Genomic DNA, 18,039 nt, shown 5'->3' with positions numbered 1-18,039 from the left:
GACAGACATTTGTATAGACAGACAGACAGACAGAAAGGCAGACAAACAGAAAGGCAGGCAGGCAGGCAGACAGACAGACAGACAGACAGACAGACGTATAGACAGACAGACATATAGACAGACAGACAGAAAGGCAGACAGACAGACATATAGACAGACAGACAGAAAGGCAGACATATAGACAGACAGAAAGGCAGACAGACAGAAAGGCAGGCAGGCAGACAGACAGACACAGACGAATAGATAGACAGAGAGGCAGACAGACAGACAGACAGACGTATAGACAGACAGAAAGGCAGACAGACATATATAGACAGACAGACAGACAGACAGACAGACAGACATATAGACAGAAAGGCAGGCAGACAGACAGACAGACAGACAGACAGACAGACAGACAGAAAGGCAGGCAGGCAGGCAGGCAGGCAGACAGACGTATAGACAGACAGACAGACAGACATATAGACAGACAGACAGAAAGGCAGACAGACAGACATATAGACAGACAGACAGACAGAAAGGCAGACATATAGACAGACAGAAAGGCAGACAGACATATGTATAGACAGACAGACAGACAGACAGACAGACAGACAGACAGACAGAAAGGCAGACAGACAGACAGACAGACAGACAGACGTATAGACAGACAGAAAGACAGACAGACGATAGATAGATAGATAGATAGATAGATAGATAGATAGACAGACAGACAGACAGACAGACAGACAGACAGACAGACAGACAGACAGACAGACAGACAGATAGATAGATAGATAGATAGATAGATAGATAGATAGATAGATAGATAGATAGATAGATAGATAGATAGATAGATAGATAGATAGATAGATAGATAGGCTAATACAAGTACAATTGGAATCAAACAAAAATATTGACATAATATTTCATAATACACAATATCTAAATTGCACATGCTAGTAACTCTAAACCAGTCCATAATATTGCGAGGACACACACTTAAACACTTCATTATTCGATTATCTTTAACATTATTACTTAACATGGTCCTACAGAACGAGCTATTTGACAGTTTCGCTCATATAAATATATAAAAAAATCAGTGATTTTCCATCGCCTTGATTCCGCCCCTATCATCGGGGGGCTGGTCGTAGAGGTCCGATGCGTCACGTTTATTTGGGCCTTCTGCATCCCACTGGCAGGGAAGCGCCCGAATTTTTCCTCCCTGCCATAAAACGTCCTGCATATATTTATTACAAGTGTGGATCGTCGGGATAACAAGGTATCGAAGGAAAAACGCGACGCAAAGTAGGTTAAAGCCAGAGAGAGCTGGCGGCCGCTGCCTCTTTTAACGCAATGCTACAGTTTAGCGCGCTGGGACACACTCGCATGCGGCTTTGCGTGTCATTTGCATGCAGATCTGCAGACGCGTTATGAATTGTTGCAGATAATGTCTTTATTGCATGTGTTGTTTGTGGGTCACATAACATGTAGCGATTGCAGAAGGGCAGATTGATAGAGGAGAGCATTAGCAGCGATGGCTAGCCTTGGCTGCAAGTGTGCATCGGGCAAAAGCTAGCTGAAGTTACTTCAACACAAACACAGAATAAAAAGCGAGGATACGGTGTAATTGCATGCCTTACGATATGGCTTTGCATATGCATCTCTAATATCCAAAGCATGGCTTGTATTCTGCACTGGCTAAAAGAACTCAATCGATCAAAGGAAATCCCGGATTTCTTCCATTTTTTTCCCCAGGCTAGCGGGCATTCGGCTCTACAATTGCTGTATTTTAACTTCAGATTGCATTGCATGGCATGATTATTTGTGTTGTGTTAATAATGCATTTCAAACCATATATTAGTTGATCTTGTTAAGTGTGTATGAGCATGTATTGGGAATGCTGGATTTCTATTTGAAGTCGTTGCATATTTGGATCGCGTATGCATGTGATCGGTGTAGTAAATACTAGTGAGTTTACTCCAGAGTCATTATGAACAATATCCAGGGTTTCCAGAGTCATTATGAACAATATCCTGGTTTTCCAGAGTCATGGACAACCTGGAAATGCCATAGAAATTGATACAAACGTATAAAGTCATGTAAAGTGTCTATAAGGAATGTTGTTTTTTGTGTTGTGCTGTTTAGTTATCAGCTAGAATGATAAAAAGGGAGGGAGAGAGCATGCATATATACATATACATGTATGTTATCATTCAACTAACATTCAAATTGAAACTTGACTGTGTCTACGCATTTTAAACGCACTTGAGCGCGGTTTTAGTGTATTTAAAGGCACAACATGTAAGATTTTTTGATTAAAATATCCAAAAACCACTAGAACCGTTGTATATTTTGTTGACGTGTACATTATTACAAATGTTTCCAAGAATGTTTAAATCCAGAGAAATAAGCAGGAATCATAGGGAAGTCGCCTATCAGTGAAATCATACCCGCGTTAGCCTCGATTTCTGAATTTTGTAGAAACCATGGAGACACCAAATTATTTTATTTTATTTTAGGGATGCACCGAAATGAAAATTCTTGGCCGAAACCGAAAACCGAAAAAGAGGAAACCAAGGCCGAAAACCGAAACACAGAAAGAAATTATGCCAATTATTAGTACCATTGCATTTATGGCTATGACTGTGTACTAACTTTACTAAAATCAAGGCATTGCAATTGCATAAATTAATATTAAAGTTTCAAAGAATAAATCAATTACAAATGATGCCAATATTTATTTAGCACATTGCAACAATGCACAATATAAAATAAAACTATTAAAACTATTAGCCTAAATTCAGTTGCTATTTATTTTTAGGTCTAATAATCAACACTTAAATAACATAGTACGCAAACATGTAAACTTCACATAAGGCAGTTTTTGCAATAACTTCTAAATCTAATTATAAAATAGTTTTTTATCCAATTCGTTGTTGAAATATAATCATTTATACACAGTGTCTGTCATTTTCATGACAGGTTTATTTAAACATACATGAAATAATCAAGATATAATTAACAGGTTAAGTAGAATATAATGAATATATACACTAATATAGAGCATATATTTAGTGAAAGAGTTGATTTACTTTAGTGAATAAAATTCTGTGGACACTGAATGGCTGCCTGAGGTAAATGTGATGCTAAAGTTACATGACATTGTTTAGTTTACAGCAGTTATATTGACGTCTTTCCGCCGTTGAAACACTGATTGAGCGATTACACCACATATGATACGTGACAGTGAGTGTTAATGTATCCTCAACACACCTTAGATGTTCATTCATGTTTATTCTCAAGGAAGAGATGATCGATCGCGCTCACAGATGATCGCGCGCGCCGCCGCTTGAGCTGTGATGTGATCAGTGATTAAACAGCATTTATCGTTTGAATTTCGTGATACATGTTGATCGATGTTGGTGTGGGAACTCGGATTGAAGTGTGTTCCACGCTTAAAACATGCCCACTGTTAAAGATTGCATTCGGAAACCGTTGGGTTTCACAATGAAGTCTGTTCTACTTCTCATCGAGAACATGAGGTGCTGAACAGCTCAGACGTGGGTGTTTCTCAGATATACTGAAATACGTCCACACCGCAGACATGTTGCTTCAGACAAGCACGTGCAGGTCGCGGTTTCTGTTTGCGTCAACATTTCGGCCATGTTGTTTCGGTGATAAAAGTGTTTCGGCCGAAAACCGAAAATGCGCTTTTGGGCCATTTTCGGCCGAAAATTTTCGGTGGCCGAATATTCGGTGCATCCCTATTTTATTTTATTATTGTTTTTCGTTACCGGTGCCAAACCGATACCAAAAAAAAAAAAAAAAGATCCACAAAACGAGGTGGATGACATTTAAAGAATGGCTTTTTATTTATTTATTTTTATTATTATTTAAATTGAACCATTTATTAACAGTTTAAAGCAGTGTTTCCCAACCGGGGTGCTGCGGCTTGTCTCTGTGCACTCATTCGAAAGCGCGCACACGTCTCACAGCGCGCAAATATTGAGTTCTCTTTTAAGTCTTGCTCTTGAACGGACAAACTCACACAAAAAGTATGTCAACATGTCCATCTTGATGAGTATTCTTGCAGACATAGTCTGTATATGCCTTAAAACGACGCATATCCATGCTTTGGGTCTTAAAGGGGCAGTAGCATTTACTGCTGTCTGTTTAATTTAGATTAGATTAGATTAGATTAGATTCAACTTTATTGTCATTACACAAGTACAAGTACAAGGCAACGAAATGCAGTTTAGGTCTAACCAGAAGTGCAATAGCAGCAAGTGCAGGATATACAATGGTTGCGTAAGTGCAGGACATAAAAATGTTCTGAATATATATAAATATGTATAAGTAGAGAGATGGTTATTACTATAAGTAGAACTGAATTTACAGATGAATATATACAGTGAATAAATATACAGATGGCTATTACTATAAACAGAATTTACAGGTGAATATGTACTATGAATATAATATACAGATGGCTATTACTATAAACAGAATTTACAGGTGACTATGTACTATGAATAAATATACAGACGGTTATTACTTGAACAGAATTTTACAGTTAGAGGTATACAATAATATGTTAGGCTAATATGGGGAATATAGCAGTGGATTAAGTTAGTACAATAAAGTAATGTCAAATGTCAAATGTTAATGTCAAACAACAAAAGTCAAGGACATCACTCACTGCTCTTGATTGAATAGCTTTTGTTAGTTTAATAGGATTAATCTTTAATTTATACAGTCAAATATGCAATGTTATTTTACATTTGATCAATTTCTGTACCTGGAATCTAATGTTATACCTACCTGAAAAACCTGAAAAGCATAGTTTATTTTATTAGTATCTTTGCTCGATAGTATTTATTTGTGCTGCTGCTTGTATTTAAATTATTTGTTCTTATTATTTTCTTAATTTTTATTTGACAGTAGTCCTTTTTTGCCTGAACATGGCAAATACTGAACCGTACCGAAACCGTGAACCTAAAACCGTGATACAAACTGAACCGTGATTAATCTGTACCGTTACAGCCCTAGCGTAACTTATGCGAGGGGGTGCCACAAAATGGAGAACATTTTCAAAGGGTGCCATGACTGAAAAAAGGTTGGGAAACACTGGTTTAAAGTATACTTAAATATATAAATATAAATAAATACAAAACACAATTTACTTAACAAATTCACAGTAAAACCTAACCCAACTACAACAGGCCTAATTTAACAGTTTCAGTACTAATAACAGCAGTCGTCTGTATTCTTGGTCTGCTACAAACCAGCTATAAGATTCAGCTTTATTTTGAAATATGACCATATTCTCTAGCCTTATTGTTTCCATGGCGACACGTCGTGCTTCTCGCATGACAAACAGCAGCCGCAATAGCGCTGTATGACAGCTCAGCTGTATCGGGTTTATTTATTTTTTTCTTATTCAAAATATTCACAAACTTGCTAACTATGTCATGAACTATCTGATATTCTGATTTTCAAATATGTGTGAGGGAATTTGTGTTAGTTGATCTATAATGCACGATGGGTGCCGCTGTGTTAGTTTGTGCCTCAGAGAATCGGATCTGTCGGATTTACAACACTTAAGTTGACGTTATCCACGTCTCAAGAAACACATGAAAGTGAGCGCTGAACTGGGAGAAGAATAGAGTAAACTATATAGTTACTATATAATGTGTATCTCTGATATAAATAAAACTGTCTGAAAGGACTGTTATTGCCGCTATAGACATCAGTGTGTGTTTTTTGCTAGTACTTATGAGCATTTAAATGTCTGGAACCTAAAATAAACATGATGTGGTTGAAAACACTGAATTGTTGTGATGTGACGAGCGCGTCTGTCTCTGCGCCAGCCAAAGCGCGAAAGCACGGTTGAATTTAAGTGGCACCGAAATCTGCGTTCTGATTCGGTCCGGTTACATACCGGGGGGTTTTGGTACCCAACCCTAGAGTTACCCCACATACACATGAGCAGAAGAAGCAGAAGCGCTTGTCTGACAGAATAAAAGAGCTGCCAAATCAAGCCATGCCTTTGTTTTGCAGTGAAAATTTACATATTGTGCCTTTTAAAGAGGGTAAATGTTATCATTCAACTGACCCGTGTATATGCATTTTAAACGCATTGTTCTTCGTCCATGCAATAAATGCACGTCCCAGAATGAGCGTGTTTTTAGCATTTTTAAAGGGATAGTTCACCCAAAAACTCAAATTCTCTCATCACATTTCCATCCAAAGTTACCAATTTAACTTGTGCGCAAAATTGGAATATTGCATAAAATTGCGACTAAAGTACAGCTTCCATCCAGTGAGTCAAAGAACAAAATCCTCACTTTGTTATAAACTGGTGCTAAATATCACTTAAGAAAAATGGAAATTGATGCAGTAGCAGAAGCCACTGTAGCATATAATAATATTTGTATATAATATATTAATCCTCAGAGCATGCAGATGAAATGCAATAAACCGTGTCATATTATCTTGCGTATCTTGTGTTGTTTGGGGAAAAAATGTATTCAATATTTTTATGCACATTTTTAGAATATATGCGCATCTTGCCGTTTTCATCAGTGTTTGTTTTTTTAATGAAATGTCCCAAGATGCACACAAAAATGGATCGAAACATTGCTATATACTCATCCTCAAGTTTTTCCAAACCTACATAAATGTCTTTCTTCCACTGAACACAAAAGATGATATTTTGAAGAATGTCGGTTTTTCACATAATTTGGAAAAAAATAAAGTTAATGGGACCCTTCAACTGTTTGATTACCAACATCTTTTCTTTTCTGCAGAAGAAAGAAACTCATACAGGTTTGGAACAACATGAGGGTGAATTTTGTTTTTGTTTTTGGGTGAACTGTCCCTTTAAATCAACGCTAATGGTATGACCCATTTCAGGGGTGGCCAAAATTACGATTTAAAATCAGTCGGTGATGTTGTATCTTCATATTTACAGGTCCTTCGCACAATGGTTGAGCTATGATGAGATATTATGTGTTGTACATCTTCAACAAAGTCAGTTTAATTAATTTAATTATTATTTTTAAAGTTTTTATTCCAAGTTGTAAGTTTGCTGAGACCCCCTGGTTGATAACAATCTGATACTGGTATATGATTTATAACATCCAGCAATCGGACAATGCATTTTCTTTCTAAAAACGTGGGAGCCTTGAGTAAATCTCGCATGAATGAGCTGCTTTGTGTAATGATGCACTATTTTTCTCATTGCAGGATATCTGGAGAAAACGTCAGACGTTCCCCTCCGAACATAAAAATTCACCTTGTCGAACTTTCACAGAATGAACAAGTCCACCCGAAACTCCTCGACAAGACTATTTTAGGATCGTTCCCTGACTTTTCCAATGAACTAACCATCGGAACGTTTCCGTGCAATCTGGTCCCGAAGTGCTGATTCCTGAAAGCGGAATTCATACATGTACAGTGGAAGAATGACAGAAGCATGGCAACAGCAACATGCGGTGGCCCCTCCTCCCGTCGGGCACCCGCTTCTGCAAGGGACCGAGAATGCTTTGAGCACTGCCGCATATGGGATCGTCCTACAGGCGGACCCGGCTTTACAACAGTCTCAGCACGGACAACATGCACAGCAGCATCCGCTCCCGTCTCAGCAGCCTCAGCTCCAGGTGGGGAGTGAAGGTGGGCACAAATGTGGCGCATGTGGCCATGATATTTCGCACTTGGCCAATCCTCATGAGCACCAGTGCATGGTTAACCAGGACCGTTCTTTCCAGTGCACGCAGTGCATGAAGATCTTCAACCAAGCGACCGATCTTCTGGAGCATCAGTGCGTCCAGGTGGAGCAGAAGCCGTTTGTGTGCGGCGTGTGCAAAATGGGATTCTCGCTTCTCACTTCCCTGGCGCAGCATCACAACGAACACAGCACTGGAAACAATCCAATGAAGTGCTCTATCTGTGAGAAAACCTACCGGCCGGATTCCGCCTCGTCCAACCCCCAGCAGCCGTCAACCGCTGAGACGTCCAGCGACGGGGCGGCCATGGGTTCCTCTTCCACCACAGCTTTTCAGGGCTCCGACCGTCCGTACAAGTGCTCCGTGTGCAATAAGGCGTTCCGGCACCTTTCAGAGCTCTCCCGGCACGAAAGAGTGCACACGGGCGAGAAACCCTACAAGTGCGACACGTGCGACAAGAGCTTCAGTCAGGCTTCACACCTGGCACACCACCAGCGCACACACAGTGCCGACCGTCCCTATAAATGCGCCGTTTGCGAGAAGACCTTCAAGCACAGGCAGCACCTGGTGCGGCACATGTACGCTCACTCCGGCGAGCACCTGTTCAAGTGTAACCTGTGCGAGCTGCATTTCAAGGAGTCGTCGGAACTGCTGCACCACCAGTGCCAGCCGGCCGGAGAGCGTCCGTTTCGGTGCACGGCATGCGGGAAGAGCTTCAAACGACCGTCGGATCTTAGGCAACACGAGCGCACTCATTCAGAAGAGCGGCCTTTCCAGTGCGAGGAGTGTCAGATGAGTTTCAAACAGCAGTATGCGCTTGTCCGCCACCGGCGTACGCACAAAAACCCAGCCGACAGGCCGTTCAAGTGCAATCAGTGCGACAAGGGCTTCCTGCAACCTTCCCACCTGCTGTACCACCAGCACGTCCACGGCATCGAGAGTCTGTTCAAGTGCGCCGCCTGCCAAAAGGGCTTCCGGCAATCCGGGGAACTTCTGAGGCACAAGTGCACGGAGTCCAACTCCGGATCGAACGCCGTGGAGAAGCCCTACAAGTGCGACGTGTGTGGGAAGGGCTACAAAAAGTCCTCGACGCTGCAGAGGCACCAGAATTCGCACTGCACCGAGAAGCCACTCAAGTGCTCGCTCTGCGGCCGCCGCTTCCAGTCGTCGTCTGATTTCGTGCAGCACCGCTGCGACCCGGCTCGCGAGAAGCCGATGAAGTGCGCAGACTGCGAGAGGCGCTTTAAATACTCGTCCGAGTTGCAGAGACACCGGAGAGTCCACACAGGAGAGAAACCCTTCAAGTGTCCCACGTGCGACAAGGGATTCAAACAGCGCGAACACTTGGCCAAGCATGGCATCGTCCACTCCCGTGAAGCCCAGTTCAAGTGTGTGTGGTGCGGGGAGTGTTTTGGAGAGCTTGGCGCCCTTCAGGAACATACAGTTCAACACACTGCAGAAGGAGGGGGTTATCCAGCGTCCTCATGCATTGAGTAGTTGCCTGAAAATACACACTGCACGCAATAGCAATTTTTCGTACATACAGTTGAAAGAAAAAGTATGTGAACCGCTTGCAGAATCTGTGAAAATAAGAGGGAAAACTTTTGCAGCATTAAGTTTTTTCTTATTTTGTTTAAATATTTTTTTTTTCACTTAGTACTGCCCTTCAGAAGCAACAGAAGACACTTGCATGTTTCCTAAAAGACAAATAAAGTACAATTTACCTTGAGCTTCCAAAAGTTTTCACCCCCTGGCTCTTAATGCGTCATGTTTGAACCTTTTTATAATAGTTGTATTTGAGTCTCTCAATCGTCCTCAGTGTGTAAAGATGGATCTCAAAATCATACAGAGGACGATTGAGGGACTCAAACACAACTATTATAAAAAGGTTCAAACATTCACTGATGCTTCAGAAGGAAAGACGACACATTAAGAGCTGGGGGGTGAAAACATTTGCACAGCATGACGTTTTTTTTTCTTATTTTGTTTAAATATCAATTATTTTAATTTAGTCGCGTCATGTTTTCATGTTTGAACCTTTTTATAATAGTTGTGTTTGAGTCTCTCAATTGGTCAGTTTAACTGCTCAGGACAAACAAGAGACTCAAGAACAACCATCACAAAACACACACACACAGCCGTGGATCATAAGGGAACGACCCACAGTTTTAAGAATCTTAAGAACTTTTGAACAGATCTTTTTTTAATAAATTCAGCAGTTTTTTGTCTATATGTAAACATCTATGTAAAATATCTTATTCAGGACAGTGCTAAATAAACAATAACATGCATTTTGTATGATCCCTCTTATTTTATTAAAAAGATTCAAATTTACACAGATTCTGCAAGTGGTTTGCATACTTTTTCTTGCATATATATATAAATATATAGTACGTTTTACATATCCCATTGCAGTACTTGTTGGTAAGGAGGAACTACATATAAAGTCTTGATCTGGTAGATATTGGCATCGCATCTACTTCACAAGACAGAAGCTTACCGACCGTGTAAATGGGCGCTACTCAAAAAATAAGCTTAATAAAATCTGGTGTATCCAACAAAGGAGTGCTGGAGAGAATGCATTATCGGCTTTTCCGGAACGACTTAAATTGGTACGCCTCCCTGAATCTGCTTTTTGGTCTTGATGCGATTGACCAAAACTAGGTGTTTCATTGCATTGGTTTCTTTTTCTTTCTTATTATTTGGGTTGCCTTGCAACTTTTAAAATAACTGCCTTTGCTCTCCATCTCATGCGTCCATGTTAGTTCTGGAACTTGAACACTGTGTGACCATCTGGACAATATACAGTAGTGATTGTATGTATTCGTAATGTATAACTCCCATCACCTAACCCATGATGTAACAGGGTATATGTATGCATGATTAGCCTAAATAATTTATACAGTTTGTTGTAATCTGTCATGTTAACTTGTAGGCAAAATGACTACACTAAAAAAAAACACAAAAAAATACACAAATATTAGCCATTCTTTTTCTCTAGTGCATTTCGACTCCTCTCTAATTTACAGTAGCTACTTATTAAACTGCCATGCAACCGAGAACAACAATGAAGTATTTTTGTTTGCCGATTGCAAACGGACGGTGTTGCGTTAGATAAACGATGCTGTAGAGTTTGTAAAGTTATATATATATATATATATATATATAGACATGGATGTTTTGTATCGACATGAGTACAGTGCTAGGGTTTAGTGTCTGTTTGTGTTTCATCATACTGTATAGACTCTGTGCGTATGTGATCGTTTCCTCTTGTTTTTGTGGATTATTCTTTAGCCACGGACAACTTGTACAGCCACAAATCCTTTCTTTGCTTTCTGCTTTAGAAACGATATGCCATGAATCAGTTCGTGCTTGCCTAATTGGATCAGTTGACAATTTGGATGCAAAATTGCACTGCAGGCAATCAGCAGCTTTTGTGAAACGCATTCGAGAGTACAAATACAGGTCATGTGTCTAAAAGAGTCCAACACAGTATTAAGGGAGTAGTTGAGTGTTTTTAAAAACGTCGAAACCTCTTATCTGAATCCATATTAATAAAGATGCATTGTATGATCCTAACAGCTTGAATGTAAACATTGCAGACATTTCTTTTCCCCTTTCGATGCCTCTGAAAGCCTTACTAACGTTAACGGCTATGTATGTCAGTATTGTTTGTTCTGTTACAGATTCGTGTACTCTTATTTTCATGTGCATTAAATGCAGAGACTGAATGTTGTCATTGCTTGTGAAGCAATATTCTTGATGTTGAATCAAATAATTTATTACTTCTTTTTTTTTGTATTAGAGCAAAAACAGGTTTCTAGTACCTCCTGTGTGTCCCTTGACACGTCTGTGTTCCTAGACGAGCTAATGAAGAAACTCGAGTTGTAAATATGCCATAATGTGTTGTTTTTTCTCCCCCATTTATCGCAAAGGTGTGGCATGTCATAACCACAAGGCATTTACAAATTAAATGTTTGTAAACATAGATAACCGCTGTAGTTATTTGTGAACCAAATGGTGAAATGACTACAGGCCATGATGAACTTGATATTTTGAAGATTGTACCCAAACAGTTTCTGGTCCCCTTTGACTTCCATTGTATTTTTCTTGACCCCATACTATGAAAGTCAATGGTGTGGGAGTTTCCGCCACAGAATAAAAAATCAAAAAGTTCATTGTGACATTTTATCTCAGAATTGCATGATATAAAGAAAAAGGAAAAAGAAAAGGTCAGAAATTGCAAAAGTTTTTCTCATAGTTTATATGTCAGTTTATATCTCGCAAGTCTGCCTTTATATCTCACAATTCAGTTCTGACTTTATATCACACAATTCTGACTTTATATCTCACAATTCAATTCTGACTTTATATCTCACAATTCAATTCTGACTTTATATCACACAATTCTGACTTTATATGACACAATTATGACTTTATATCACACAATTCTGACTTTATATCTCACAATTCTGACTTTATATCTCACAATTCTGACTTTATATCTCACAATTCTGACTTTATATCTCACAATTCTGACTTTATATCTCACAATTCAATTCTGACTTTATATCACACAATTCAATTCTGACTTTATATCACACAATTCTGACTTTATATCTCACAATTCAATTCTGACTTTATATCACACAATTCAATTCTGACTTTATATCTCACAATTCAATTCTGACTTTATATCACACAATTCTGACTTTATATCTCACAATTCTGACTTTATATCTCACAATTCTGACTTTATATCTCACAATTCTGACTTTATATCTCACAATTCTGACTTCATATCTCACAATTCTGACTTTATATCTCACAATTCAATTCTGACTTTATATCACACAATTCAATTCTGACTTTATATCACACAATTCAATTCTGACTTTATATCACACAATTCAATTCTGACTTTATATCACACAATTCAATTCTGACTTTATATCACACAATTCAATTCTGACTTTATATCACACAATTCAATTCTGACTTTATATCACACAATTCAATTCTGACTTTATATCACACAATTCAATTCTGACTTTATATCACACAATTCAATTCTGACTTTATATCTCACAATTCTGACTTTATATCACACAATTCTGACTTTATATCTCACAATTCTGACTTCATATCTCACAATTCTGACTTTATATCTCACAATTCAATTCTGACTATATCACACAATTCAATTCTGACTTTATATCACACAATTCAATTCTGACTTTATATCTCACAATTCAATTCTGACTTTATATCTCACAATTCTGACTTCATATCTCACAATTCTGACTATATGACACAATTATGACTTTATATCTCACAATTATGAATTTATATCACAAAATTCTGACTTCATATCTCACAATTCTGACTTTATATGACACAATTCTGACTTTATATCACACAATTATGACTTTATATCACACAATTCTGACTTTATATGACACAATTCTGACTTTATATCACACAATTCAGTTCTGACTTTATATCACACAATTCTGACTTTATATCTCACAATTCAATTCTGACTTTATATCACACAATTCAGTTCTGACTTTATATCTCACAATTCAATTCTGACTTTATATCTCACAATTCTGACTTCATATCTCACAATTCTGACTTTATATGACACAATTATGACTTTATATCTCACAATTATGAATTTATATCACAAAATTCTGACTTCATATCTCACAATTCTGACTTTATATGACACAATTCTGACTTTATATCACACAATTCAGTTCTGACTTTATATCACACAATTCTGACTTTATATCTCACAATTCAATTCTGACTTTATATCACACAATTCTGACTTTATATCTCACAATTCTGACTTTATATCTCACAATTCTGACTTTATATCTCACAATTCTGACTTTATATCTCACAATTCTGACTTCATATCTCACAATTCTGACTTTATATCTCACAATTCAATTCTGACTTTATATCACACAATTCAATTCTGACTTTATATCACACAATTCAATTCTGACTTTATATCACACAATTCAATTCTGACTTTATATCTCACAATTCTGACTTTATATCACACAATTCTGACTTTATATCTCACAATTCAATTCTGACTTTATATCACACAATTCAATTCTGACTTTATATCACACAATTCAATTCTGACTTTATATCTCACAATTCTGACTTCATATCTCACAATTCTGACTTTATATCTCACAATTCAATTCTGACTTTATATCACACAATTCAATTCTGACTTTATATCACACAATTCAATTCTGACTTTATATCTCACAATTCTGACTTTATATCTCACAATTCTGACTTCATATCTCACAATTCTGACTTTATATCTCACAATTCAATTCTGACTTTATATCACACAATTCAATTCTGACTTTATATCACACAATTCAATTCTGACTTTATATCACACAATTCAATTATGACTTTATATCTCACAATTCTGACTTTATATCTCACAATTCTGACTTCATATCTCACAATTCTGACTTTATATCTCACAATTCAATTCTGACTATATCACACAATTCAATTCTGACTTTATATCACACAATTCAATTCTGACTTTATATCTCACAATTCAATTCTGACTTTATATCTCACAATTCTGACTTCATATCTCACAATTCTGACTATATCTCACAATTCTGACTATATGACACAATTATGACTTTATATCTCACAATTATGAATTTATATCACAAAATTCTGACTTCATATCTCACAATTCTGACTTTATATGACACAATTCTGACTTTATATCACACAATTATGACTTTATATCACACAATTCTGACTTTATATGACACAATTCTGACTTTATATCACACAATTCAGTTCTGACTTTATATCACACAATTCTGACTTTATATCTCACAATTCAATTCTGACTTTATATCACACAATTCAGTTCTGACTTTATATCTCACAATTCAATTCTGACTTTATATCTCACAATTCTGACTTCATATCTCACAATTCTGACTTTATATGACACAATTATGACTTTATATCTCACAATTATGAATTTATATCACAAAATTCTGACTTCATATCTCACAATTCTGACTTTATATGACACAATTCTGACTTTATATCACACAATTCAGTTCTGACTTTATATCACACAATTCTGACTTTATATCTCACAATTCAATTCTGACTTTATATCTCACAATTCAATTCTGACTTTATATCTCACAATTCAGTTCTGACTTTATATCACACAATTCTGACTTTATATCTCACAATTCAATTCTGACTTTATATCACACAATTCTGACTTCATATCTCACAATTCTGACTTCATATCTCACAATTCTGACTTTATATGACACAATTATGACTTTATATCTCACAATTATGAATTTATATCACAAAATTATGACTTCATATCACACAATTCTGACTTTATATGACACAATTATGACTTTATATCTCACAATTATGAATTTATATCACAAAATTATGACTTCATATCACACAATTCTGACTTTATATGACACAATTATGACTTTATATCTCACAATTATGAATTTATATCACAAAATTATGACTTCATATCACACAATTCTGACTTTATATGACACAATTCTGACTTTATATGACACAATTATGACTTTATATCTCACAATTATGAATTTATATCACAAAATTATGACTTCATATCACACAATTCTGACTTTATATGACACAATTATGACTTTATATCTCACAATTATGAATTTATATCACAAAATGATATGACTTTATATCACACAATTCTGACTTCATATCTCACAATTCTGACTTTATATGACACAATTCTGACTTTATATGACACAATTATGACTTTATATCTCACAATTATGAATTTATATCACAAAATTATGACTTTATATCTCACAATTCTGACTTTATATCACACAAGTCTGACTTTATATCTCACAATTCTGACTTTATATCTCACAATTCTGACTTTATATCTCACAATTATGAATTTATATCACAAAATTATGACTTCATATCTCACAATTCTGACTTTATATCTCTCAATTATGAATTTATATCACAAAATGATATGACTTTATATCACACAATTATGACTTTATATGACACAATTCTGACTTTATATCACACAATTATGACTTTATATCTCACAATTATGAATTTATATCACAAAATTATGACTTTATATCTCACAATTCTGACTTTATATGACACAAGTCTTACTTTATATCACACAATTATGTCTATATCTTACAATTATGACTTTATATCTCACAAGTCTGACTTTATATGACACAATTATGACTTTATATCTCACAATTATGACTTTATATCACACAAGTCTGACTTTATATCTCACAATTCTGACTTTATATCACACAATTCTGACTTTATATCACACAATTCTGACTTTATATCTCACAATTCTGACTTTATATCACACAATTCTGACTTTATATCTCACAATTCTGACTTTATATCACACAATTCTGACTTTATATTATATCACACAATTCTGACTTTATATCTCACAATTCTGACTTTATATCTCACAATTCTGACTTTATATCACACAATTCTGACTTTATATCTCACAATTCTGACTTTATATCACACAATTCTGACTTTATATCACACAATACTGACTTTATATCACAATTCTGACTTTATATCTCACAATTCTGACTTTATATCTCACAATTCTGACTTTATATCACACAATTCTGACTTTATATCTCACAATTCTGACTTTATATCTCACAATTCTGACTTTATATCTCACAATTCTGACTTTATATCTCACAATACTGACTTTATATCACACAATACTGACTTTATATCTCACAATTCTGACTTTATATCTCACAATTCTGACTTTATATCTCACAATTCTGACTTTATATCTCACAATTCTGACTTTATATCTCACAATTCTGACTTTATATCTCACAATTCTGACTTTATATCACACAATACTGACTTTATATCTCACAATTCTGACTTTATATCTCACAATTCTGACTTTATATCTCACAATTCTGACTTTATATCTCACAATTCTGACTTTATATCTCACAATTCTGACTTTATATCACACAATTCTGACTTTATATCTCACAATTCTGACTTTATATCACACAATTCTGACTTTATATCTCACAATTCTGACTTTATATCACACAATTCTGACTTTATATTATATCACACAATTCTGACTTTATATCTCACAATTCTGACTTTATATCACACAATTCTGACTTTATATTATATCACACAATTCTGACTTTATATCACACAATTCTGACTTTATATCACAATTCTGACTTTATATCACACAATTCTGACTTTATATCACACAATTCTGACTTTATATCACAATTCTGACTTTATATCACACAATTCTGACTTTATATTATATCACACAATTCTGACTTTATATCACACAATTCTGACTTTATATCACTCAATACTGACTTTATATTATATCACACAATTCTGACTTTATATCACAATTCTGACTTTATATCACACAATTCTGACTATATATCACACAATTCTGACTTTATATCACACAATTCTGACTTTATATCACAATTCTGACTTTATATCTCACAATTCTGACTTTATATCTCACAATTCTGACTTTATATCTCACAATACTGACTTTATATCACACAATACTGACTTTATATCTCACAATTCTGACTTTATATCTCACAATTCTGACTTTATATCTCACAATTCTGACTTTATATCTCACAATTCTGACTTTATATCTCACAATTCTGACTTTATATCACACAATTCTGACTTTATATGACACAATTATGACTTTATATCTCACAATTATGAATTTATATCACAAAATTATGACTTCATATCACACAATTCTGACTTTATATGACACAATTATGACTTTATATCTCACAATTATGAATTTATATCACAAAATTATGACTTCATATCACACAATTCTGACTTTATATGACACAATTCTGACTTTATATGACACAATTATGACTTTATATCTCACAATTATGAATTTATATCACAAAATTATGACTTCATATCACACAATTCTGACTTTATATGACACAATTATGACTTTATATCTCACAATTATGAATTTATATCACAAAATGATATGACTTTATATCACACAATTCTGACTTCATATCTCACAATTCTGACTTTATATGACACAATTCTGACTTTATATGACACAATTATGACTTTATATCTCACAATTATGAATTTATATCACAAAATTATGACTTTATATCTCACAATTCTGACTTTATATCACACAAGT

At 35.6% G+C, this 18,039-nt stretch overlaps 2 protein-coding genes across 6 annotated transcripts in view; both read left to right on the top strand.

Moving 5' to 3' along the window:
* drd4b (dopamine receptor D4b) overlaps positions 1-18,039 on the top strand; it is a 473,608-nt gene that overhangs the window by 125,713 nt on the left and 329,856 nt on the right. The window lies entirely within an intron of this gene.
* On the top strand, positions 1,121-11,447 carry znf319a (zinc finger protein 319a). Of its 2 annotated transcripts, none has more exons than XM_079840540.1 (2): positions 1,121-1,290; positions 7,234-11,447. In XM_079840540.1, the coding sequence occupies exon 2, from the start codon at positions 7,437-7,439 to the stop codon at positions 9,207-9,209; it is 1,773 nt and encodes a 590-aa protein (XP_079696666.1). In that variant the 5' UTR covers positions 1,121-1,290; positions 7,234-7,436; the 3' UTR covers positions 9,210-11,447. The 2 variants fall into 2 exon arrangements, with proteins under 2 accessions (XP_079696666.1, XP_079696665.1); XM_079840539.1 differs by having other exon boundaries at positions 1,141-1,264.

Source organism: Gobio gobio (genome assembly GCF_949357685.1).
Source record: "Gobio gobio genome assembly, chromosome: 2".
Classification (NCBI taxonomy): domain Eukaryota; kingdom Metazoa; phylum Chordata; class Actinopteri; order Cypriniformes; family Gobionidae; genus Gobio; species Gobio gobio.
This window is presented reverse-complemented; position numbering and strand designations above follow the sequence as displayed.